The 24,075-nt window shown below is 58.5% G+C and overlaps 1 protein-coding gene across 1 annotated transcript in view; it reads left to right on the top strand.

The window, feature by feature from the left end:
• Positions 1-227: 227 nt before the first annotated feature.
• PHF21B (PHD finger protein 21B) overlaps positions 228-24,075 on the top strand; it is an 81,930-nt gene continuing 58,082 nt past the window's right edge. The window contains exons 1-2 of the mRNA XM_044228142.1: positions 228-365; positions 1,282-1,347. Of these exons, the coding sequence (XP_044084077.1) occupies positions 312-365; positions 1,282-1,347 (120 nt within the window). The 5' untranslated portion in view covers positions 228-311. The remainder of the gene's footprint in view (positions 366-1,281; positions 1,348-24,075) is intronic.

Raw genomic sequence — 24,075 nt, forward strand, 5'->3', positions numbered from 1 at the left:
CTCCCGGGCGCCTGGGGGCCATGCGCCGGCCAGCGCGGGGGGCCCGGGGACCCGGCGCAACTTGCCGGCCGGCCTGAGGAGTTGGAGCGGCCGCGAGCTCGGCGCCGCGGCGGCCGGCCGCCTTTCTTCCCCCTCGCCAGACTCGCCCCCGCCCCGGCTCCCTCCGGTTCGGCCTCGGGGGAGGGGGCTCGTGTGCACCCCCCCTCCGCGGAGGCCCGGTCCGCCCCCGCCGGCTCCAGCCCCGGCGGAGTCGCGCAACTTCCCGGGAGCCGGGGCCAAAGTGAGCGCAAAGTGCTGCCCAAGTTGCCGGGATGGAGCTGCAGAGCCGGCCCGAGGCGCTCGCCGTGGAACTCGCGCGCCACCAGGTAGGCGGCCGGGGGCCCCGAGCCAGGAGTGGGGAGCTTCAGGGACCCGAGCCCGGCGTCCTCTTCCTCGTCGTCGCAGGGTCTCCACCGCTGAAGGTGCCCGGAGAGGGCTCCTCCTCCAGCCTGCCCCGGGGCCGGGGGGAGTTTTTACGAGCCCGGCCCCCCGCCCCCCGAGCTCTTCCTCCTCCTCCCTCCTTTCTCGCAATCTTGCACAGTTTGGGGGGGGTGGGGTCCGAACCCCGTGGGACCCGAGCCCCGCGACTTCTCTTTCTCCACGCAGGGTCTGCAGGACTGAGGGTGCCAGGAAGGGGCCCCTTCGAGAGCCTGCCCCGGGGTGTTTGTGTGGGAGCGTGGACCGACCCCCACCCGGCCCCCACCCGGCCCCCACCCCCGTGCAACCCGGCACAGTTTGCAAAAGTAGTTTTGGCGATTGTTGCTCGGGCTAGCGGCGGCGTGGCGGCCGGAGCCCGAGCGGAATTGCGGCGTGCGCGTGTGTGTGTGTTGGGGAGATTAGGACGCGACTTGAATATTTATGAGCTTTGCTCGACACGGACTCGCCGTGTTTACTTGGCTCTTTGTTCCTCCCCCCTCCCCCGGCACACAGTCACACTCACACTCACTCGCACACGCACCCCTGCCTGCAAACTTGCACGGCTCGGGGCGCGCCGCCGGGTGGCCGCGGCCCCCGCCCCGCCCCGCGAGCTGCCCCGATGAGGCGGCAGCCACAGGTAAGCGGCCCCGCGCGGCACTGCCCGGCCGCCGCGCGTGCAGGACGCGGCCCGGGGAACTTGGGGCGCGCTGCGGACAACCCGGTCCGCGAGCTGTCGGGGGTGGGGGGGCTGCGGCCCGCGGGGCCCCGGGCGCACTCGACCCCCCGGGGTGGCCGGCCTGAGCCCGCTCCTCCGTGTTTCCGCAGAACGGCGACCTCAAGAAGCAGCTCCACGAAAGGCAACCGCGGATCGCCGCGCTCAGCGACAAACAAGTAAGCGAGCCGGAGCCTGCGCCCCCAAACTCCGCCCGCGGTGGGGAGGAGGGGTCGCCCGGCACTTTGGCAGCACCCTAAAAAGTGCCGGCCTCGGCGCCGCACGCTCAGACTCCCAAAGGAGTCTGTCTGCAGCCCTCAAAGTTACCCGCCCCCTCTTTTCTGGAAAGAAAGAGCCGGGCTCTTGGAGGCCGAGGGGGAGAGAGCAAGGCTTCGGCAGTGGCCGAAAGAGAGAAGCTGCACTCAAAAGGCGGCGAGCAGCCCGGCGTCCATTTTGAGTTGGTGGACATGTTTTTGGAATGTGGCAGTTTCTCCCGGCTGGGTGTCCCCCACTTCACGCCGCTGGGAGGGTAGGGGTGGCGGGGGTCGCTATTTCAGGCCTGGATACCAAACTCCTTGGAAGCGATTTCTGGATTCCATTGCAAACCTGATTTAAAGCGTCGTTCCTCCGGGCTCCCCCCTCCCCTCCACTTCTCCAGCATCACTTTTTATTCTCGGAACCTGACGCCAGCTCGCGGGGAACAAAAGAAAGGCGCCCCCAGGACCCCCCAGTTCTGCCCCAACTTTGGCCCCTGGCCTCCAGGCGTAGATTGGGACACCCGAGGAGCTCCTCGCGGCGTGGGGCACGGCCGCCGACCCCCCTCCCGGCCCCTCCGGGGAGGAAAAGTTGTCCATTGTGACTTAGTTGCGCTGAGCTCAGCGCTCGGGGTTTCAGCACCACGAACAGATGCCGCCGCCAGAGCGCGGCCGGCCGCGCGCCCCCGCCCCCTCCCTCCCCGCCGCTCGCGCCCCTCCCCCTCCGCTCCTCCCCCTCCTCGCCCGGCTCCCCGCACACGCGCTCCCGCCCCTTCCCCGCGCCGCCCGGAGCCGAGAACTTTGAGCGGCGCAGCCAATGGCGCTCCCGGGGCTCCGAGGCGGGCGGGGGCGGGGGCGCCGGCGCCCCTCCTCGCGGCCCCTCCCCTCCGCGGGCCCGCCCCCGCCCCGCCGCACCCCCTGGCCATCGATCGCGCTTCCTTCGGAATGCCGGCCGCAGCCGTCAGCGCCAAACTTGGACAGCGTCGCCCCCGCCCCCGCCCCCGCCGCGGCCGCTGATGTGGCCCCCTCCGTCCTCTCCCAACTCCCGGCCGCGGAGCCGATGGCCCCTCCCCGGAGGGGTATTCGGTGGAGGGAGAGACGTGGACGAGATCGGCGGGGGTGGCGGCGACCGCGGAGCCGGAGAACTCGGAAGCCGGGTGTAAATTTCGAGTCTTTAAAGTTGAAAAGTGATGGGAGGGGGCGTGCGGAGAGGAGGGGGCCGGGGCTGCGGAAAGAAAGATGGCTGTCCCCGCGGGTCCGCGCCTGGTCGGGGGCGCCCGGCTGGACGGGAGGGTTGGGACGAATGCATTAACCCCTTTCTGTCGGTGCCGCGCCCCCCCCCCCCCCCCGGCCGCGCGCGCCCGCCCGCCCGCCCGCCTGGCCCGCGCCCCCGTCCGGGCGTGGAAGCTTCCATTCCCGCCGGAGGGGGGTCCGGCGCGCGGCCCCGGCGAAGTCGGGGAGTTCGCGGGGGGAGGGGACCCAGGCCCGGCATTACCATTTTGATTGCTTTGATGCCATTTTTGGAGGGGGAGGGGTTGGAAGACCCTTCGCCGAGCACAAAGATGTTTAATCACTGTGCAGAATCAAATCAGATACTTTATTTTTTTTTTTTTAAGAAAAAAACCCCATCATCAAATCCCGTACGGTGTGATAGCTGAGGGTTGCTAAGCCCTTTTTTCACTGGGTAAAACGGCAAGTTGTTGACTCTTAGGCTCTGAGTGGAAGATTTAAGAGAGAGAGGGAGGGGGGGGAGAGGGAGAGGGAGAGAGAATCCAGTAATCCCGCAGCTTTTATGGCAACAATGTCTTTATGTGTGCTTCTGCATGGCAGTAGTTTCACTATTTGGAGTGGCTTTTCAGAGCTTGGGTTTGATCATTTCGTCTGTATTGTAGCAACTGTTTCAAGGCTGTTTAAAATTTTATGATGATAGTAAATGAGTAGCTATTTATTATCTGTCATGCCGGAATTTAGATGAGGCTGAGGGAAACATTTGAAAATTCTGCTCGGAGGCTCCAGTGCAGCTTCGGGGAGGGAGCTGTCCGACTCCAGGCTGCCTTTGCCTTTAAATCTGAACTCGGGGAAGGAAAGATGCTTGCGAAAGGACTGCACCTCCATCTTTTTGTGTGTGTGAAGTGTGTGTTCAAAAAGAAAGGAAACAAGGAAAACTTTTGTTCTCTGGCCTTTTAAAAATGTTTCTTTTTTAAATGACTAAATATAACATCTGGTAAGCAGCCAGCATTGGGCCTGGCCATCGAAACTTGTGTTTGGAACTGTCTGTTTTTTTTCCCTTTTCCCTTTGTGGCATTTTATATAACAAGGGCTCATAAAAGAGGGAGGGGAGGGGGCTGAGGCCGTGGTGCGGCATGCTAATAAAGCTGCCTTGTCTCTCCCGAGCTCCGAGGTGAAATCTTTCAGAGGTCACCTATGAAATGAGTTGGGTAGACTTAACATTTACTCGTCTCTCCCTCCTTGGGAGAGTTTGGTGGTGATTGGCAGCTCGGCTGAGGAAAGGTCCATGCACAAGCCCTTGGAGGTGATTCTGGGCTGCACCCAGGGTCTGGAAGAGGAACAGTGGGGCTCTGCTTGGTGACTTCGGAAGCTTCCCTGGGAGAAGCAGAAATGTGGGAGCAGGTAGGAAAAGGCCAGTCTTTTCGAGTTTGTTTTTGACTCAACATAAAATGAAAGGTAGTGCTCATTTGTGGATTCGCTCAGGAAGAAACTCAGACCATTCACACTTACGAAGACGTGTTTTTGTGCTGCTCCCGCCTGGAATGGCTGGAAGGTGGGCTGTAAAGGTTAAGTTTCAATTAAAAGTGCATATGCGGGTGACGAGCTAGGTAGTAAAGGGAACCGAGGACCTCGTTACCCACATCTGTTAGAAACACGATAGCCGCTGAGTAATATCTTTTGGTGCCCAGCCATCAATTTCCCATTCATGCCCTTGACACTGGAATTATTTCAGTGATTTCTAGAAACATGAACAAGTGTTTAAAGATGTTTATCAAGGACTCAGAAGTAAATAGGTTGGTTGTTGGTCAGAAGTAGAGAGATACAAATCCTGTATAACTCTCCAGTGTGTCTCCCACCATCGGTGGATGAGGGGATAAGCAGGAAGCCAGCTTCCATAGGACCTTGCTGTTTGAAAACAGAGTTCATATTTTTTGCTTTTAAAAAAAAAAAAAAAAGGTGTGGGGAGTTGGTCAGAGCTGCATTAGTCCAGGCCGCCTTCCCAGGTGTGGCCGCGCCTGGCTGCCAAGGTTTTGAATTCCAGTGGAGGACGGACCCCTCGTCTTTAAGGAGATATGATGTGTGAAGACTCCATTAGTTGCTCCAGTGGTTTTACGCCATGAATTTGCAGCACACGCAGAGAGGCAGGAACATTTTTATCTAAATTGTCAAGCAACAAGCACTTCCATGTAAATAACAGACCCATCATAAGTACTGGGTTGGTTGGTTTTTTTTTTCCTTCCCTCTTTGGAGCTCTCAGCATGACATTTGGGTGCCACGTGTACCGGGCATCTGCAGACTTCAACTTCATGAAGTTCAGCTTCACCAGACTGAGAAGAGCCCCGTGTGTTAACTGCAGACTGCGCAGGTGTGGCCTTGTGAGAGAGGGACCCGCCCAGAGGGGAACTGGGGGCCTTTCGCCCCACTCGACCCATCGGTTTGATGGACTCTGGATTCTGAGGGGCTGTCCTGAAGTGCAGCAATAAAACTATGTCTTCTTGAAAGGTATTATGTATGTGGCACGTACCCCGGGCGCTGAATCATGTCCTCACCGTGATTCACTAGCCACGGTGGACACTGGAGGGACTGCGCCGGACAGAATTGCAGGCTGGGTTTTATTCCGAAAGCTCTCGATTGTTTGCAGTCCCACGGTAAAAGGACAGAGCCGTTTTCCAAGAGTTCCTTCAAGTCCGTCCCTATCCAGGAGGGTAAATTTTCGGCTTCCTGACTTCGATTGGAAGTTGTCACGCTTCTGATATCGCATCATCACATGCTAAAGAGAAAATGTCCCAAAGTTCCACATTCTGTCCCCTGTAGGGAAGAGTACGGACTAGGGTGGCAGCCCCCACCCTGGCTTGCCTCGCCACCACCCTTGCCCTCAGCAGCCCGTGTCCCTCCCACACTCACCGGAGCCCTGTTCCTAGAGTCCCTCTTCTGCTACCCCCTCCCCCCTCCACCACCCAGGCCCCTCCCCAATCATCTCTTAATTGGAAGATTACAGTACATCCCCTATAAAAGCCAATAAATAAATAAATAAATAACCAAACCGAAAAACAAACAAAAAAACCCACCACCAACAAAACCCAAAACAGTTTATTGAAGTATAATGCACCTAGTGTATCACTCACCCGTTTAAGGGGCACAATTAAGTGTTTTGTTTTGTTTTTTAAATATATTCCCAGAGATTTGCAGTTGTCATCACCATCAATTTTAGAACATTTTCATCTTTCAAAAAGAACGCTGTCACTGGCTGCCCACCCCCGCCCAGCCCTAAGCAGCCACTGATCTGCCTTCTTTCTCTAGAGAGTTGCCTATTTTGGTGTTTCCTGTGAATGGAATCACACGACGTGCGGTGTGTATGACCAGCTTCCTTCCCTGAGCGTAGTGTTGTCCAGGCTCATCCGAGCCGTAGCAGGTAGAGGCCCTTCATTCCTTTTCGTGTCTGAATAATATTCCATTGCGCAGAGAGACCACAGTCTGCTTGGCTGTTCACCAGCTGATGGGCGTTTGGGCCGTTTCCTTCCCTTGGCCACATGAATAACATACTGCATCTCCTCTTGCCCCTCTGGTATGTTCTTCTTGGTCTCCACTCAGGGCATTACTCCCATCTCCCTCCTACACATGCGCCGCTGTCTCCGTGGTTGCTTTCCAGCAGCTTCTCCGGCACCGTGAGCATTTCCTTGCCTCTAGAGAGTGCTGGGTGTTGTTTCTCTTTTCCTATCTGCTCTGTGCTGGACTGTAAGCTCTGTGAAGGGTGGGGGCCCGTCTGCTCTCCTCTGACCCTGTATTCTCAAGGCAGTTCCTCGTAGGGATTGATTGCACATTTGCTGAGCGAGCGGAAGACCTTGTAACAAGACAGGCACGAGGATTAGTAGTGATTCACCGAATGGTCCTCGCTGAATCCCCAGCCTGTAGTAGGCGTGCAGTAAATGGCAGGTTATTGTATGCTCGAGAGGAGCGGACAGAAACGAGCAAGACACACAGTTCCCTGCCCTTGGAAACCTCACCAAAGAGGGAGCCGTAGATAACTGTGTTTCCAGAAGAGCCCAGAAGAGTTTTGGGGAAGTCCCGCTGTGGGAGCACCTGTGTTGTTCCTGGCCTGGAGACTGAGGGGGTTGTGGGAGGGGTCCTCGAGGACACCTGGGGTTGTGGACAGGAGAAGCTGGTGGCCAAGCCTGCTGAGGGACAGTGGCTTGAAGAAACCTGCAGATGCTGTGAGCTTTCTGGCAGTAAAACCATGGCAGACATCAGGAGAGGGACATCAGAGAAGGCGAGCTGGGACCAGAGCAAGGAAGGCACCACTTGCCTGGATGAAGGCCTGGATTTTACACTGTAGGTTTTTTTTTTACACAGGCCGAGAGCCCCAGGAATGGTGCTGGGGCACATGGGAAGGGAGGAGGGAAAGGGAGGCCTGACCTGCCTCCCTGCTTGGCCCGGCCAGACCATATGAGCTCTTTAGGTATTTGTCACCTGCGCAGGGAGGATCTCACACGGATGATGGGGGTCCGGGCATGACATGGGGGAGGAGGCTGGGAACCTGCTGCCCCATAGCCCTGGGCAGCCAGCGCCTAACAGGCTGCGAGGGCCGGGGGCCGCTGGGCCCTCTTCCTCCCGCCTTCAGCAGAGTTTCTTCGAGCTGAGAGATTCGTTGGGAGCCGTGGCGCTTCTGGAAACCTAGTTGGCAAGTCTGGCCAGTTGATTTAAAAACAAATACATGTGTGTACGCCCATGTACATATGCACGTATCTGTTAGTCCTGTCTGTGTTACTGCTTTTATTTTGGCTACGGAGCATATGATAAGTGAAGTAAGGAATGAGTCTGTTAATTTGAACCAATAAATACATACACGAAGCATACGTAACCCGTATGTGATGTCAGTTACGGACTTTTCGGGATTCCACACTGAAGATGAGGGGATTCATTTTCGAGCTAAGAAAACGATTACCATTCTCCTGCAGTAAAACCTTAACGAAGTAAGGTGGTGATCACTGTTCTCATCATTAGCTCTCTTAACAGTGAGAAGATAAGAATTCCGCTTTCAGAAAAGTTTTCACTGTGAGAGCAACACATGCTTGCTTGGAGAAAGGCTCACAGTGTGAATCTGAAGGTCTCCCCACCCCGGCCCCCGTCTTGCCACCGCGTCCTCGATTGCGGCTGAGAGCAGGACGCGTTCTGTGCGCACAGACGCCCGAAACCCACGTAACCTGCACAGTGCGGGCACCAAGCGCACCAAGCTCACCGTGCCTCCGCATGCTTCCTACACTCGGCATCATACAGCGCACGTCTGTCTTGGGAAGAACTCGGTTGAATTCCATGAGCCTTGAAGGAGCAGCCACCAAGTGCTGGGGATGTGGAGGGGATGGTGGGTGGGGCGCTGTTATTAGCAACCCGGACGTCTCATTTTGTAAGGCTTCTTACACTTAGAAAGTGCCTTCATTGTCTGCAAACATTTCCACATATCCCTGGGGAGACAGGTGTCCCCAGGGTTTCCTATTTCTTGAAGCCCGGTGAGGCATCTGCTTGAGATACTCAACCGATGGACCAACGCCGGTGGCGGGGGCGGGGGTGCTCTGATGGTGCTTGAGGATCGTTCCAAGGAGGTGACATTTCTACCTGTAGGGAAGCAGAGAGACAAACTGCATAGAGATGGCCATCTGCTGCACCATTCTCTGCAGCGGGTCTGTCTGGCCCATCACCTCTCTGATACTGTCTTTTTATTTGATAGTCAGGATCATCCCATGAGTTGGGGCAGGCCGGGCAGGGGAATCTCTCCTGCTGGACCGATTGGAGAAGGGCAGCTTCCCAAGGTCAAACAGCTTAGGACCACCGAGACGGTGCCTTCTGTTGGTAGCCACTGCCTCATCTCCAACGGGCCCCTGCGTTGTAGAGTCAAATGTCCCGTAGCCACAAGAGCGGAGACCCTAAAGTTCCCCACCTCCGTTCATAACCCAGCTCCCTGCATCCGGCTGAGTTGCTCTGGACGAGTCATTTTGCTGCCTTGAGCTTCCTGTCCGTAAAGTGGGTATAGTAACAGGACCCATCCCAACCAGGAAGCAAAGGGGTTGATGGAAGGGAATTGTGGTCCTTGCATCGGAGACCACAGGAGACACCTACTGAGCCCTGCCCTATGCCTCGGGGGCCGCCACTTTTGCACCGCTGCTCACGACTGTTCCCTGATCCCCACATTCTTCAAGCCAGGGCGTCCTGTTGCCCCGTGGCTCCCGGTAGAGCTGGACATCGGCTGTGCCTTGTTCTCCAGCCAGTCCAAGTTTCGCTTTGATATTCAGCCTCTTAAAACAGCTGCTGACGGGGCTGTACAATTGATTTCAATTAGCTTTGAATTTTTTCAATGAGATGACTCTGATAATAACTTCGGTAATCCCACGATGCCTCATTAGAGCTGCCGGCTATGATGATTAGCCCTGTGATTTAGCAAGTTTTTCCTCTGACACTTTTGTCCAGGACCCGCATCACGGGCTTGCTGCTGCTTTTGCATCACTTGGACGAGCCCACACTGAAGGTGCCTCTGCCTGGTCGCCCGCCGGAGCTCGCGCTGGGCCTGAGCAAGCGCCCGCCTTCCCCGGCAGCCTGGGCTCCTGCCGCTGGGCAGAGTCTGGGCACGTGTCGGTGACACATGGAGGACAGGGAGGCCTGTTTGGGGGTGCAGGTATCGGTTTGCTCAGACTCTGAGGCCCTCACCCCACCCAGACACAGGCGGACTTTAGCGGAAGAGGCGGGTTTCTGCAGGGAATGCAGCGTGGCCACGCGGCTCAGAATGTACGTTGTTGGTGGAACAAGGAGTCTGGGTTTGATTTCCCTCCCAGAAGAGGGCCGCCAAGAAGGCTGTTAACTTCTGCCTCCGAGAGGCACGTAACGAAGAGGTTAAAAAGCACGAGCTTTCCAACTGGACGGGCAGGAGCTGTAGACCTCACACCACTCTCCTGTGGCCACTCCACGTTCAGTGGGTGTGACGCGGGGAGCACAGCCCCTTACAAATGAGGTCGCAGAGCGTGGCACAGGGTAAGTGCACAAGAAGTGACCTGGGAGAGGTGCTCGGAGGGTTCAGCAGGACGATGCGTTGCGCCCGGGGTCCTCAGCAGGTGGGACCTGGCTGTCCTCTTCTCTTCTCCATCTTGAGTCCCAGCTGCCCTGTTCGAGGCTAGCCTGAGCCAAGTCCCTCCGAGGGCTCTCTTGGACCAACCCATTCCCCATTCACATAGCTCATTGGGAAAGGCCTGCTCCTAATTTCCATTTTATTGAGGGCAGGCTGAAGCCCAGAGAGAGTCAGTGGCTTGTTGACATCACACAGACGGTGAGTGGCGGGGCTGCTGTCCAGCCTGGGCCTCATGGTCCTCCTCTCTCCGCTGGAGTGGCGGGGAGAGGGATGACCGCACTTCATACCACGACTTGGAGAAGTGGCCAGGGCGTGCGTTCAGATAGAACTTGCGTGGAGTTAGCACATCAGAGACAAGCGCTGGTGAATTTGAGGTAGCGGGTCCGTGATGATAAGCGGGAACTTTACTCTGGAGTACGAGGTCATAGAACTTTGGTAGGACCCTGGCTCTGCATCTGGTCTCTGCCGGGGCACCAGGATGGGGAGTGGGTGGCAGGCTGGGTGCAGGGAGGGGTCTCTGCAGCGTGGAAGCTGAGGTTCGGGTTGGCCCCTGAAGCATACTGTCCTCCCCACCCTTGGGTGGCAAGTCCCCGAGGTCATGCCCTCCACTCTCTTGGTGCCACCTTGGCCCCCTCTGGCTTAGCTGCTGGGATTCCGGTTTTCAGGGTTAGTCCTCACTGACATGAGGAGACATCTTCTCATTTTGAAACGGCTTCTGTTTTCCAGAGGAAGAGACTTGCTTCCTTAAGTTTTTGGGGTTTTTGTTTGTTTTTTTACTGTGGCTTATTGTTTGGTGGTAGCGGTTTCCAGAGCGCCGTGAGAAGTTGCTCATCCAGCTCCGTCCTGGTTTCAGTGTCCAACGGCCAACAGCAGGCATCCTGTGCGGGCTCAGATGGGCCACACTTCACTTTTTTTTCCTTTCGCTTGGCACCTGTGTCAGTCTTGTAAAACAGCAGAAAGAAGTGCTTCCCCCGGGGACTTTAGGGTTTTTTTGGTCCAAGGCTGAGTGGCTCCTGAACCTCCAAGTGATGACAATAGGAGGGGCAGGTGGCCGAGTCCTTATCTCAAAGTGGGGGTAATGCTGCTTCCCAGGCAAGGTTGTCCTGAGGATGTGCGTCCCAGGTGCGTGGTGTAACTCCCGGCACGCAGCAGGGCGGTGGAGTTAGACGGAGCTCTTCGCGGTATCGCTTGATCGACCATAATGTGCGAAGCCGAAGGCTGGCGGCACCCCATGCTATTGCCATGGAGCAGTAGGGGGCTTTTTGTCAGGACGGAAACCTCTGGGTTGCTGTTGTCTCCATGGATTGGTGCGGCCACAGCTGGGACCGGGTCATGGATTTGGGATTTTGTGGAAAGTTAGGATGTGTGTCCCCCAGACTTGGCATGACAGCTCAAAACACAAGATGGGAGAGCCATGGGGGGGCATTGCGGGGCACCTCTGCTGAGCCCCTGTGTCACATGTGGGAAACTGAGGCCCTGAACGGGGAGTTGGGGATGGCACCCAGGAACCAGGACAAGTCCCAGGGTATGGCGGTCTTCCCAACCACACAACATATTCGTGCAAGAATTGCATGTTGTTTTTGTTCAAACAGTCACATTTCCTTCATCGAAGTGTTTTTTGGGGAAGCATCCTGGTGGGGGTCCGCTGTGTAACGTGCCAGACTCTTGCACAAGATGTCCTTTCTGACAGCAGGACCGCCAAGGAAAGATCCTGGGGCAACACCTGGGGGGGGGTTCAGAGCCGTCCTTAGACTTTTAGAGCAGGTGACCCCCATTTGGCACAAGCAGGGGACAGGCAGCACCGGCAGAGCTCAGCCCATTCCAGGACTGCCGTTTTGTGAATCTCACTGAACCTGATCGCAGCTCTGTACGAGCGGGTTTCAAAACGCTGGTTCAGGCCGAGTCCCTGCAGGGCTGTCCTTGACCCGGGCCGCCCGCCCGCACTCGCGCCCACACTCCCGCCTTCAGAGACTGATGGTGGCTTGCGTGGGGAGAGTCACTCTCCCAAATGGAAAAGGTGCTAAGAAATTGTGAAATGAGGGGAGCCGTCGTCTTTAAGGGAAGCCATGATTGCCTTTTCATCTCTTGTGTGGAAGCAGCAAAAAGTTACTTGAAACAGCGGTTGGGAGAGGTCTGGGGGAGGTCCGTTGGGGTCTCCCTGGGGGGCGCCAGCAGGCTGCCCCAGGTGATACTGTAACAGATCTGGGGAGAGGCTTTTTGCCCCACAAAAGAGAAAAAGGCAGGATGGGGCAGGGGGGAGAGAGAGAGAGAGAGAAAGAGAGAGGAGGGAGATGTGTTTCTCTTTGATGTCACTCAGGCGGAAAGCCAATCTGCGCATGTAAATGAACTTGAAAATGCAATTAAAAATATATACATATTAGAGACTGTGATCCAGAATTTAACGTGAGATGCAAGTTACAAAGTGACGAGCCGCATCTCCTGCAATCAGTGATACCAACTCTTCTCTGTGATTAATGCGTCTCGTCTGGGCAGTAATACACACCCCACGGTCAAATACTAGAGTTCTCTCTTCGACTATAGTCTGACAGTCTCCCCGAATGCAGAGTTTTCATTGCCCGCGTCGCCAGCCCCCTCCCAGCTGCCACAGCCGAGGGGACGGGTGCTCAGGAAGGCCTCTCCAGGGGCTCGTCCTGCCTTGATGGGACAGGAGACCTGACAGTTGTGGGCATCACTGCGGGCAGAGGTCAGAGACCAGAGACCAGACCACGTCCTGAATGTGGTCACGGCTGTGGCTCCAGCCAGTGGGCCTGTCACAGGGAGGTCACAAGGAGCCACCCTATCTGAAGCCGGAGCTGGGATGTGGCGGTGGGGGGGAGGCACTGGGGTGTTCAGCTTGGGGAGGGGGCTTGAAGGGAGCAGGGTGACAGAGTTCTCCGTGACTTAAGGCCTTCATTGAGAAGGCAGTTGTGGGGTAAGGGCCTGCAGAAGCTGGAGCCTCGTGGTTCTCTGCAGGAAGAGTGTTCCAGGCAGAAGTCACAGCCTGTGCAAACGCTCTGAGGTGGGGCGTGCCTGACTTTTCCAGCGGAGGCTGGTGTGGCTGGGAGAGAGTGACAGGTAAGCGTGAGGGAGGTCAGGGAGCTGATGGGACAGGGTTGGGGGGAGGCTGTCCTCTCCAGCACCACTGACCCCTGCCCTTAAATCATCGACTGCCTGTAATGTGTAAGAGGGAGCCGCCCTGGGGCGCCTGCGTGGCTCAGTGGGTTAAGCCTCTGCCTTCGGCCCAGGTCATAATCTCAGGGTCCTGGGATTGAGCCCCGCATCGGGCTCTCTGCTCAGTGGAGAACACTCTCCCCCACCCCCCGCCTGCCTCTCTGCCTACTTGTGATCTCTCTCTCTCTCTCTCTCTTAAATAAATAAATAAATAAAAGAGGGAGCAGCCCTTCCATGGGGCAGAATTTTGAATAGAGACTGCAAGTTACCAGACGGGCAATTTTAACTCCCCAACTGTGGAGAACTTCCCTGATGCGCTGTCCCAGGATAGAACTGGTGGTTCTGTGTCCTTTGTCCACCAAACCAGCATCTAATCAGCCAAGGGAAGCAGCAACCAATGGCAATCGGAGGGGAGACCAGGCCGGTTCTCCCTACGCTGAGATCCTGTTCGGAAATGCTAAGGCTCATCACGGATTCCGTAACTGCCTCATTCCAGTCTGAGACGCTCGCTAACGCAGAATCACAAACTTTGACCCGCGGGCAGCGCGTGGTGCTGCTGAGGGCTGGGACCCCTGCACAGACCATGCCCTGCCCTCTGGTGGGGGAGACACTGTACTGTGGCCTGGCCCCGCCCATCCCCCATCAGCCCATGGCCTGGCCCCGGGCAGCCTTCTCCTTTGACACTTCCGGAGAAACCAGAAAGTCTGCATCTGTGAGATCTCGTGCGGGGTGGATGTGGGCTGTGCACACATTAAGGCCTTTTCTAAACGCTGCTGGCCCAGGGGGGCACTCCTGCAGCCAGCTCTGAGCCGTGTCCTCCGCCGTGCGTCCTCTGATCGCTTTTCCGAGCTCCCTCCCCGAGCCCCCCTTCCTTCTTCTTCATCACCCATGCCTAGCTGAGGTGGGCTGGTGTCCCTCCTCGGGGCCGGTGCCCCTTCACGACTCCGTCTCACTGGGTCGTGATCTAGCAGTGTCCTGCCTCCCTCTCCCCCGGTCACCGTCGCACGTGGCGTCCACGGACTGAGCGCTCAGCTTCTGTAACCTTCAGGGGCTAGGACAGCGAGCCCCGAGAGTCGGCAGTTCTGGACTCTAGAGAACCCCCCAGCCCCCGACCCAGCCCCTGTTAGGGGAAAACAGTCAGTTGCCCAGCTGGAGGGCCGTTGAAGTTCTTCAGGAACATTCAGCTCTCCTTTAGGTAAGGAAGTGGAACTCAAGTCTATGCCCGCAAATAAAACGGGCCTGCAGCGCCGCGCGCCCCGGCCGAAGTCTGTGCCTTGTTCAAGTTATTTTATTAACAGGTTCTGCTGAGTGGGCTCGGATGGGGACTGCCGCCCTCATATTGTCGATCTAATTATAAACACGAGGGACAGGACCAAATAAGTAGCCTTTAAAGGGAGAAGAGTCTGGCAGCTTGGTTTAAAGTGTCCTTTAATGAACTTCTTTGGCACTTGTCTCTTAGCAACACATTTTATTACATCCTGGTGCAGCTGGACGCGCGGTAATTCATCCCCCTCCCCCGGCGGCCCCGCGCCGGCGTGCTCGGGTGACAGAGGGAGGAATGTCCTGACCCGCTTTCCCGAGGCTCCGTGTGCATCTCTCCTGCTTTGTTTGCTTGATGAGAAAGGCAAACACGGCCCCGGGAGTGGGCACCTTGTGGGCGGCTGGAGCTGCCACGGAGGGGAGCCTGGCCTGGTCTGGAAGGTCGGCGGTCCTCTCGCAGCTGGGCTGCCCCCAGGCCAGATGCTGGTGCTGCGGGCTGCTCGTAGAGGTGCCCAGCCTCTCCCGGGTGCTTCCCGGGTTTGGGTATTTTTATCTGGACTCCTTCCCTGTAATGACACTAATTTGGATGTGGTAGAAGCGGGGACGTTTACAGATCTTTCGTGGTCGTCAGCGGCCTGTGAGCGGGGATGGGGAAAAGCTCTAGATGAAGTGGACACGGTCGGGAGGGCACCACAGGGGCGGAAGGAGGACTGAGACTCGGGGCCTGGGTCCACGGCTCAGAAGCCCAGGGAGCCCAGCCCGTTCCTGACCTTCCCGAGCTTACCCTTGTTGTCGGCTGTGTGCGCGTCCTGGGGCAGATGACCACGAACCGGGGGGCTCACAGCCACAGACGTTCACTCTCTCCGTGTGTGGAGCCAGCGCACTGAGACCCCGGTGTGGGCCGGCCGAGCTCCCTCCTGAGGCTCCAGAGCACCGTCCTTCCTCCTCTTCCAGCTCCTGGGGGCTCCTAGACGCTCTAGGGCTTGTGGCTGCTTCTCCCCAGGCTCTCGCCTCCAGCTCCGTGTGGCCATCGTCCCTGTGTGTCTGTCTTCTCTTCCCATAAGGATCCAGTCGTTGGATTTAGGGCCTGCCCTAATCCAGTGTGACCTCGACTTAACCAATCACATCTGCAGACATCCTTGTCCCACATAAGGTCACCCTGAGATTTTGGGTGGACATGAATTTGGGGGAGATCATTCAACCCAGTGCACCTGCCACTTGAGGTAATCACACTGACCTCAGGTGAGAGTTGGGGGACCAGAGTCGATGGTGGCCTCTTGGTGCTGGCCCAGTGCCATGAATGCCCTGGGCCCCCCGGTGTCTGCCCTGCCCACCCTTCCCTGCAGTCGGGAGCTGAGAAGGGAGCCGCCGAAACCGTGCTCGTCGTGAGAAAGTGGCCGTATTTTCTCAGTGCGTCACCCGGCAGTGGGTGTGAATACTGGACATAGGGACCATCCCCGGAAAACCTACGTGTGTCCTTTGTCATGGCTGGCGGCTCAGCAGAAGTGCAGAATTGGACGTGAAACTCCGGCTTGAAAACCAGCCGGCTGGCGGTTTCACTCTGATCGGTTCTCACTCGGTTGCAGGGAAAGGGCGCTCTAGCGCACAGTGGACAGTGAGCGGGAACGCGCGCCTGCCCGGCGGCACGGGAGCCCCTCTTGTCCTGTAGGAAGGTACGGGGTCCCCGGCTGGAGCCCGAGGCTCTCCTCCTGTGGGCTCCCACCTCCCAGGAGCTCTAGGACCTGTGCCAGGCATGCGTCTCCACGGGCCTCAACCTCCCCATCTGTGAAATGGCTGTGATGAGGGACCCTGCGTCTGAGGCCCCTGGTGGGGATGGAATTCACTACGCGGAAGCCCGCTGTAAACCGCGACCCGCCACGTGTGGGGGTTGGATGGGCCTTGCTGCCCCGAGGCTGCATCCACTCTCTTGGACGTTCGGGAGGCCCCTCTCCGGGCCACTCTAGGGCCATCGTCACCGGCAAGACGATGGAGCCAGTATTTCCCTGTGACCGGCCGCCTGCTCCCCGGCCTTCCTCCAGCGACCGTCACTCCCGCTCGCACTCCGGTCTGCCAGGCGAGGACGCCGCGGCTCGGGCGCGGGGACCCAGCCCAGCTCAGCTCTGCAGCTGCGGTGTGAACCCAGTCGGCCTCCGGTGCGAGCTTGAGCGCCGGCACGGTCTGTGTGTCACGCTGGCCGCCACGCGCCCCAGAGGCTGGGGACGCTGCTCGTGGGTGTGGCACTTGGGGTTCCTACGGGTCTTCCCTGTACCTGGTGCCTTGTGGTGGGAGTGGCGGGGGAAGGGGGTGTCCCAGGGGACTGAGTGAAGAACTGGAGGCCCCCAGCGCCCTGCTGGGTCCGGCGTCGATCGTTCCGCGTCATTTTCTGCGTCTGTGAAGTGAGGACGAGAGGTCAGTGTGTTCTCGGCAGGGTCATTGCAAAAGCAAAATGGGGACTCGAGGGGAGGTCTGGGGACTCGGAGGGCTGGGCGTGGGGCTGCTGGGGCCACGTGGGTGGGCTGCAGTGCCCGCTGTCTTCCCCTCCCCATTTAGTTTGCACCTACTGTATGCCAGGTGTCTTCCACGCTGTAGTGCTCTTACTCCCTGGAACAAAGCTCTGGTCCCTGTTTGCGGCGACAGGAAGTGAGGCCGGAGCCCTTCTGTAAGGGTGTGGAGGGCGGCACTGGGCCAGGCTCAGACGGAGCTGGTGTGAACCCTGTAGCCCTTCCGCACCTCCACAGGCGGCTTCGTTCCTGATGCGCGAGAGACGCTCAGCAGCGATCCCTGGGCCACCGGAGGTTTCTGGGGCTCCGTGGGGGGGCGTGGCCCGTCATCACCCTTGCTTTGCAGCCGCCCGCAGTGGAGCAGGACCCGGAGACGTGGCTGGCGGCCCAAGCTGTGGGGTGGCTGTCTCCCCGGCTCCCTCGGGCCGGCTGGGGGCTCAGGTCTGGCAGCCTCTAAGACCAGGCCGACGGGCGCGCTCGGGTTTGGTGGGGACCCTGATCCTGACTCCAGCTCCTGCTGCCTGAGGCCACAAAGAAGCAAAGGAAGAAACTGCTGCAGACCGTGGTTCTGGTCCTTTTGTTCCAACCCTGAGCACCATACGCCGTGTCTGAAAATTCTGCAAGGCTGGCGTGTCCGTGGCTAGTTGGTAGGTAACAGAATCCGGAATTGTCCCCTCACCGAGCGGGTCCGGAAGGGGCTGGTCATCCATGCTCTAATGGAAAGACGCACTGTGTTCCCACTGCGTCCCACATGGCTCCCGCCGTCCTGGGCGGCTCGGGCTGTGCTGCTCCGAGGGGGCGTGGGTGCTGTGAGGCTGTGGCAGTCAGGCCCCCCGGTGTCTGCCCTTGCTCAGCACTTTCATCTGGGGCCTCCAGCCCTTGGCCTGTGTCCCGTGTCACTCTAGCCCCCGTTCCGTTAGCCAAAGCCTGCCGCGTGGCCACATTTGCCAGCAGAGAGCCCTGAGAGGGCAGGACGGGGGACAAAGGATCATCCCTCCCAGTCAGGCAGCTGTCTGCCACACGGCCGCCTGCTCGTGTGGCCCCTCGCACACCCACTTCCCAGCACCCCTCTGGGGTCGTGGAGCCTACAGTAGGAGGCGGTGGGAGGGCTTGGGAGAGCGAGGCCTCTGGAGCCCCCAGACGCGGGTCTGTGTCCTGCCCCTGCCGCGACAAGCCGTCGGTCCTGTGGAAACCATCCCGGCCTTGCTCCCTGCGCCCTGCACACGTGTGCTCTCCCCGCTCCCAAATCCGGCTCGCCTGTCGGGCCGGGTGTGACCGTGTTCAGGCCGTGGCTCTGTGACCCCCCAGTGCCCGGGGCCCTGTTCCGCGCCGGCGGCTCTGCGATGACTGGTGGAGCGGGAGCTGCGGGAGGCAGGGTGGCCGGGCCGGCGGGGGACACGGCTCCCTGTCGTGTGTAAGGGAATCCTTGTGCACCCCAGAGGCGGCGAGCCTTTGAAGCTCTTCCTTAATTAAGTTTTTCATCGGGGCCCGCGGTGAACGTCTGCTGTTCCGTCGGGGCTCGTGTGAACCTCGTGGGAACCTCGTGTGCTCTGGCCGGGGCAGGGGCGGGGGCGGCTGGGGATTGGTGTCATTGTCCCTAAAAGTCTTCGCCCCGGAAGTGCTCGTGTGGCCTTTGCCACCTGCGCCCGCCCAGTCCGGCCCTCCCCGTTCGCTCGGTCCCGGCCACATGGCAGGGGTCGGCCTGCCGGCCTCCGAGGGGGAGACAGGGCGACTCGAGACGATGTGCTTCGGCCTCCCGGGGACGGTGGCCACTCCAGGGAGCAGCGCTCGGTTCTCTCTGGGAAGCATCGCGATGTCATTCTCCCCGTAGTGCAGATGAGGAAACTAAGGGCAGAGAGACGAGCGACCTGCCTGAGGCCCGTGCTGAGGGAGCGGCTGTACCAGGATTCTGGAAACATCTACTTGACCCCAGCAGGCACTCGTGTCCCCATTTTACAGATGAAGAAACTGAGCCCCGAGCGGTCAGCGACTCTCCCAAGTCACCCACCTCCTAGATGGCGGTGCTCAGGGCCGCAGCCCCGTCTCCCCTTCCCCGGACTGTGCGGCTCCCAGACACATGGGGGCGGAAGGATGCGGCGTGCGGCCCCGGGTCGTGACCTCTTGGCTGGCGGGCACGCTCCCCGCCCTGCCCCCGCTGGGTGCCCCACGTCCCCTGGCGGCCGAGCCAGAACGTACTTGTAGAGGGCTGAGCCCTTCCGTGACAACCCCTGGCTCAGTGCTCACCACGCACGTGCGGTCTGAGGACGAAAAGAGGGATTTGGTGGGAGAGGGTTTGGTTTCTGTTTCAGATCTGGGCCTCCTGTATTGGTTCCGGGTCCTCTGGGTCCCGTTTTCCTATCCGTCCATCCACCCCCCGGGGGAGACTGTGGTGAGCCACGGTGAAGTCCTGGGGGCAGTCCTCGTGGAATTAGGAGACAGCCGCCCCCCAGGAGCTCTGCTTCGCCCCAACACAGGCGTAGAGCAGCCCGGCGTGCGGCGTGGCAGCCAGCGACAGCAGCTCCTGGCCATCGGAGGAGGGGGACGCTTGTGGTTCTGGACCCTGACCCTGAACAGCTCTCCATGGGTTCAACCCTCAGGTCCTGTCTCTGACCATGTAAGTCTCGTGACCTTGAGCAAGGAACTGGCCATCTGGACACCTCCGTTTACGGCCCACGACAGAGCTCCAGAGCTCACGCGGGTGTCAGTCCCCGGAGTGGGGCTGGGGCTGGACCGCGGTGCAGCCGGCCTTCTGCCCAGCTGCAGGGCTGTAGCGAGTAGGGGCCACATGAGAGTCCAGGGAACACAGTGTGGAGGCCAGTGACTTGGGGAAGAAGACTCAGAAATTCTCTGATGGCGGGCGTCTCGTCTGACCTCAGATCACGTCTTCAGCCTCATCTCCCCCGACGGAGCTGCTGACCATGTCTCAGACATGTGAAATGCCTGTAGATTGCCCTTTTCTCCTTAGCAGGATCTGGCAAGATCCCCCCAAGGTCAACATCATCTCCCCGCTCCCGAGGAAGGCGCCTTTGGATTCACTTGGATTGGATTGTGGGGCTGGGGATGGCCGCGCTGATACGGGTGCGGAGAATGGGGACACAGGGTCACCGTGAACGGTGACGATGCCGAGGATGACCCCGGAATGACGAAGCCACTCCCGTGCGGGTGGGAGTGTTTCCGAGCTACCTGACCTGTCGTCACCCCACGTCCCTGCGGAGACGTCTTGTCTCCACCCTACACTGCAGGAAACCGCTGGCGTCCGGGGCCCGTGCGGCCCGTCTTGGCTTTGCTCCTTCCGGGCGGTCAGACGGCTCCGTAAAATGAAGGCCGTGCAGGGCGCTGTCTGCGTCTGACACGTCGGCGCTTAGTAGGTCTCTTTGTAACTGCCTGTCCCTATTCTGACCAAGCCTGCCATCCTGACGGTAACGCTGAGTTCTGGAAGGAAGTCCCAGGAACAGAAAATAATGTGATTTTTCTTGGAAGCTACAACTTAAAAGGAAAAAAAAAGATTCACGTATTTATTTAAGTCTTTTCTACACCCACTGTGGGGCCCAAACCCGCAAACCCGAGATCAAGAGTCGCACCCTCCCCCGACGGAGCCGGCCAGGTGCCCCTTGAAAATTAAAACTTTAAATGAAAAAGGACAAGATAAGCAATCCTACCACCCTACGAATTTAACTGATGGTTTACGGCGAGAGATTTAAATAAACACAAACATACATGCCCTTCACTGACCCACTTGCGACTTATCCCACTTAACCGAGGTTTTTTTTAACTCTCGGACGACTCTTTTCCTCTCCACAGCAGTGTTTTCGTGCTTTGTGAAAACTCGGGCCCTGACTGGACCGTTGTTCAGGGTCCGCTGGATCCCGGCCCCGTGACCGTCTGTCTGCGTCTGGATCTCCGGGGAGCCCCAGCGGCCGGCAGGCGCCTGGCGCGCTTCTCTGCTTGCGGAAACCGAAGCTCCCCACGGAGCCCAGAGGTGTGTGTGACGTGCGCCCCCCCCACCCCCGCCACGAGGTTCCGGAGCCTCTGAAGTGTGAGAACCAGGCCTCTGAGCGCGGATTGCCCTTCCCCTGGCCGCCTGACGCATGGAAAGGTGTGGACGGCGCGCTGCGTCCTCTTCCTCTTCCGCGGCGCCGGTGGTGGTGGTGATGGTGTGGGTGGAGCGGACGGCGGTGCTGCTGGCCGTGCTGGGACAGTGTGGTGACCATGACAGCGATGCTGGAACAGCCGAGGCCGTGTGGTGGTGACAAAGACGATGACGACAAGGGTGGCGACTGTTGTGATAATGTGGGTGACGGTGGTCACGGGGGTGCTGATGGGGACTTTTGTCAAGATGATGGTGATGGGGTCCTGCCTTGCTCCCCTCAGGGAGAGGCTGGGGCGTTTGGGGCATGGAAGAGGCGCCCGGTACTCTCCTGCACTCTGACGGTACGGAAGCTTCCGGAACGTCAGTTTCCCTGCTTCTAGGATGGAAGTAGCCGTATCTTTGTAAGCTCTCGAAGCCTGTTCAAATATTCCTGGTTTTATTATAATTAGAGGATTGGGCTCAATTTTACGTAAAGGGGTGGAGGAGGAAAGAGGACTGTTGTGAGAATGCTTTGTGGTGTTAGACTGTTTTCGCTTATACTTTATGTCACTGGTATTTAGACATTCGTGTCTGCGTTCATCTTTCTTAGGATGGACTTTAAAACCTGTGTCCTTAAAAATTTTTAAAAAAAAAAAAACACAGAAAGTAACAAAGGATCGGCAGCCCAGCCTCCATTGCCTGCCCCTCGGTGTGGTGTTGGGAAGGGGGAGAGTCCCCCCTTCCGTGGCCCCTCCCTGCAGTCTTCTCCCCGGTCTCCCCGCGGGGCACCTCGGCCGGGCGCCTCTGCCTCTGCAGCCTCTGCCCTCGTCGGCGCGCTGCCCACGCCGAGTGGCTTGGACGGCTGGACTTCCGGAGAGCTCCCGGCCGAGGCTGAGAAGCTCTCTTTCCCCATGGTAGGTGACTTTGCCTTTGCTCCGTCCAAATCAGATTTTGTTTTATCTGCTGGAGCTTCGTTTCATAATTCTGCTGGCTTTGATCTCGTTGTCACAGTTTAGACCTCTTCCTTTGCTGACTTTCCTTCTTAGCCCCAGGTGCCTCCTTCCTGACACAGGCCCTGCTGCTCCCGTAATACACACTTACCCCTAATGAGCTACTTAAAAAATAAGCATTGATTTCTAGATAAAAATCACAATTAATTTTAAATGCCCTCTGTAAACCTTGTTACAAATAATTGCCAGAAACACACAAAGTCTGAAACTAATTAAAATCGACAGCCTCATTTGACGCAGGATGTGCTTCTCATTTTTTAGTTATGTATGTGAGCCACATGGCTATTGCTTGGGCAGAAGCACGTGGCTATTGCTTGGGCAGGCGGTGGAGGCAGGGGTTGCTGGAGGAGCAGCTGAGCTGCCCATTCCCAGGTCTGGGTTCGTCCGGTCCCGGCTTGCTGGCCTCTCTCCTCTTTAGAGCAGCTGGCTGACTTTCCACGCCTCCAGTTCCACATCCGTGAAATGGGTTTACTAATGCCGGCCTCCCAGATGGCTGGTGGAAGGGGACGGCGAGCCAGTGCCCGCTCAGAGGCTGTGGTTCCTGCTTAGTCTCAGCCTTCTGTCCTCCCCACTCTCCCTGCCCCTGACCAGCCCTGGGAAGGTTACCCCACGCATCAGTTGTTGGGGTCATATCATTGGCTCATTCCCTCGCTCACTTGTGCCGTGAGATAAACGGAAGCTGATGGGCACGCATGGCAGCGGCACAGGGCAGGCAGAGATCCTGTCCTCTGGATGAAAACCCCAGTGCTGAGGGTGGGGAAGCCTGGCCGGATCAGGTGTGAACCTTCCACGCTCCCACACTGCTGGCCTTGGGAGGCTGGCGGGGTCGTCGGGAGTCGGCCAATGCCAGGGCAGAAGGAGCCAGCCGAGGGCCCCAGCTCTGCGATTCCCCTGCCCGCCCCACCCCTGGAGTAACACAATCCCCTTTCTCAGCAGTGGAGGGGATGTGCAGGGGTGAGTCCACCAGCATTGCTGTAGTAACAGGAGCGTTTCTGTCCCTCGCATTCGTGGCCAACCTTCTGTCAGTTTCCATTCCAGAATTCTCAGAATCACTCCAGCGTGTCCTTGAGCCCAGAGCCCCCAGCCCTTCCCAGTTCCTTATTGGTCCCTGGGTGGCTCTTGTCGAGGGCCACGGGGGAGCCGGGGCCACCTCCCCTGACCCACTTCCTGAAGGAGCACAGGTGCAGGGCCAGACCTGCCCAGGACTGGTCCTTAGGAACTGTTGTGCTGGTAACGGACACTGGGCGGTGACCCCATGTCCCTCAGCACCTTGGTTTCCTCATCTGCAGGCAGGAGAGTAACACTAACCCGGCTGTTCTGTTTGTTCACGTCTTAATCAAGGAGGGGTTGGCGTTTCCTGAGCAGCTACTATGTGCCTGACCTCAGGTGAGGGCTAGGAAAACAGACCAACTGCACGGGGCCCCTGCCCTCTACAGGCTCGTAGCCAGGTCTGGAAACACATCAGGGTACCCCATCTTGGGGAGTTAAGGGGGGAGCTCAGGTCTGAGGGGTCCCGGCCAGGGGACAGCATCCCTTAGAGTGGAGGTGACGGAGGAAATGGGCTTCATGGGTCGTGCAGGCTGTTGGGACAGTGTCTCGCCTCCCTCGCTTCCTCTCCTCCTGCCCCCCCCCCAGCTCCTGATATCTCTTAGCCCCTCTCTCCCTGGCTCTTTGGAAGCTTTTGGTCAAAACGGCCAGTTCCTCCTCAGATTTCTTCTATGCCTTGGGTCCCGGAGACAGATAAATGGATGCCCCCGCCATGTCCCCGCAGACGGCAGCTGCAGAGAACACAGAACAGAGCTCGGGAGTCATTTATTTATTTCTCGCTCTGCAAAAATGTGTATTTGGAAGCAGCTTGGCAAGGTGGATAGTCTGATTTGATTAGCAAGTCTAAATGTATTAGCAGCAAGACAGAAACGATATTACAATTAGTGGTAATTAGCGGTGCTGACGGCTGGGTGGTAGTGCGGGGTGACAGTTGTTGCCTCCTGGTCCTGGGAGGCTGGCTGGGAGGTCACCTTACCCTCTCGAAGGGACTCGGCTCCCTGGAGACATGGGACCCCGGCCCCGCCGTCGGCACGTCTGAGTCACAGCTAATTAGTCACTTCCCAGAGACAGGTGTGCCGGGCCCACTTGCGTAGTGACTTCGTGGTGTTTGTGGGGGGGGCAGTGGGCCTGACTTTTGGGGAACCAGAACCTTCCAGGCTGTTTCACTTTGGCACCATCGGTGACAACAGCAGTGAATTTCTTAGTACCCTCCTCCTCTCTCTGCACGACTTGATCGTGGCCTGGCCCCGCGTA

Source organism: Neovison vison, chromosome 12, assembly GCF_020171115.1.
Source record: "Neovison vison isolate M4711 chromosome 12, ASM_NN_V1, whole genome shotgun sequence".
Classification (NCBI taxonomy): domain Eukaryota; kingdom Metazoa; phylum Chordata; class Mammalia; order Carnivora; family Mustelidae; genus Neogale; species Neogale vison.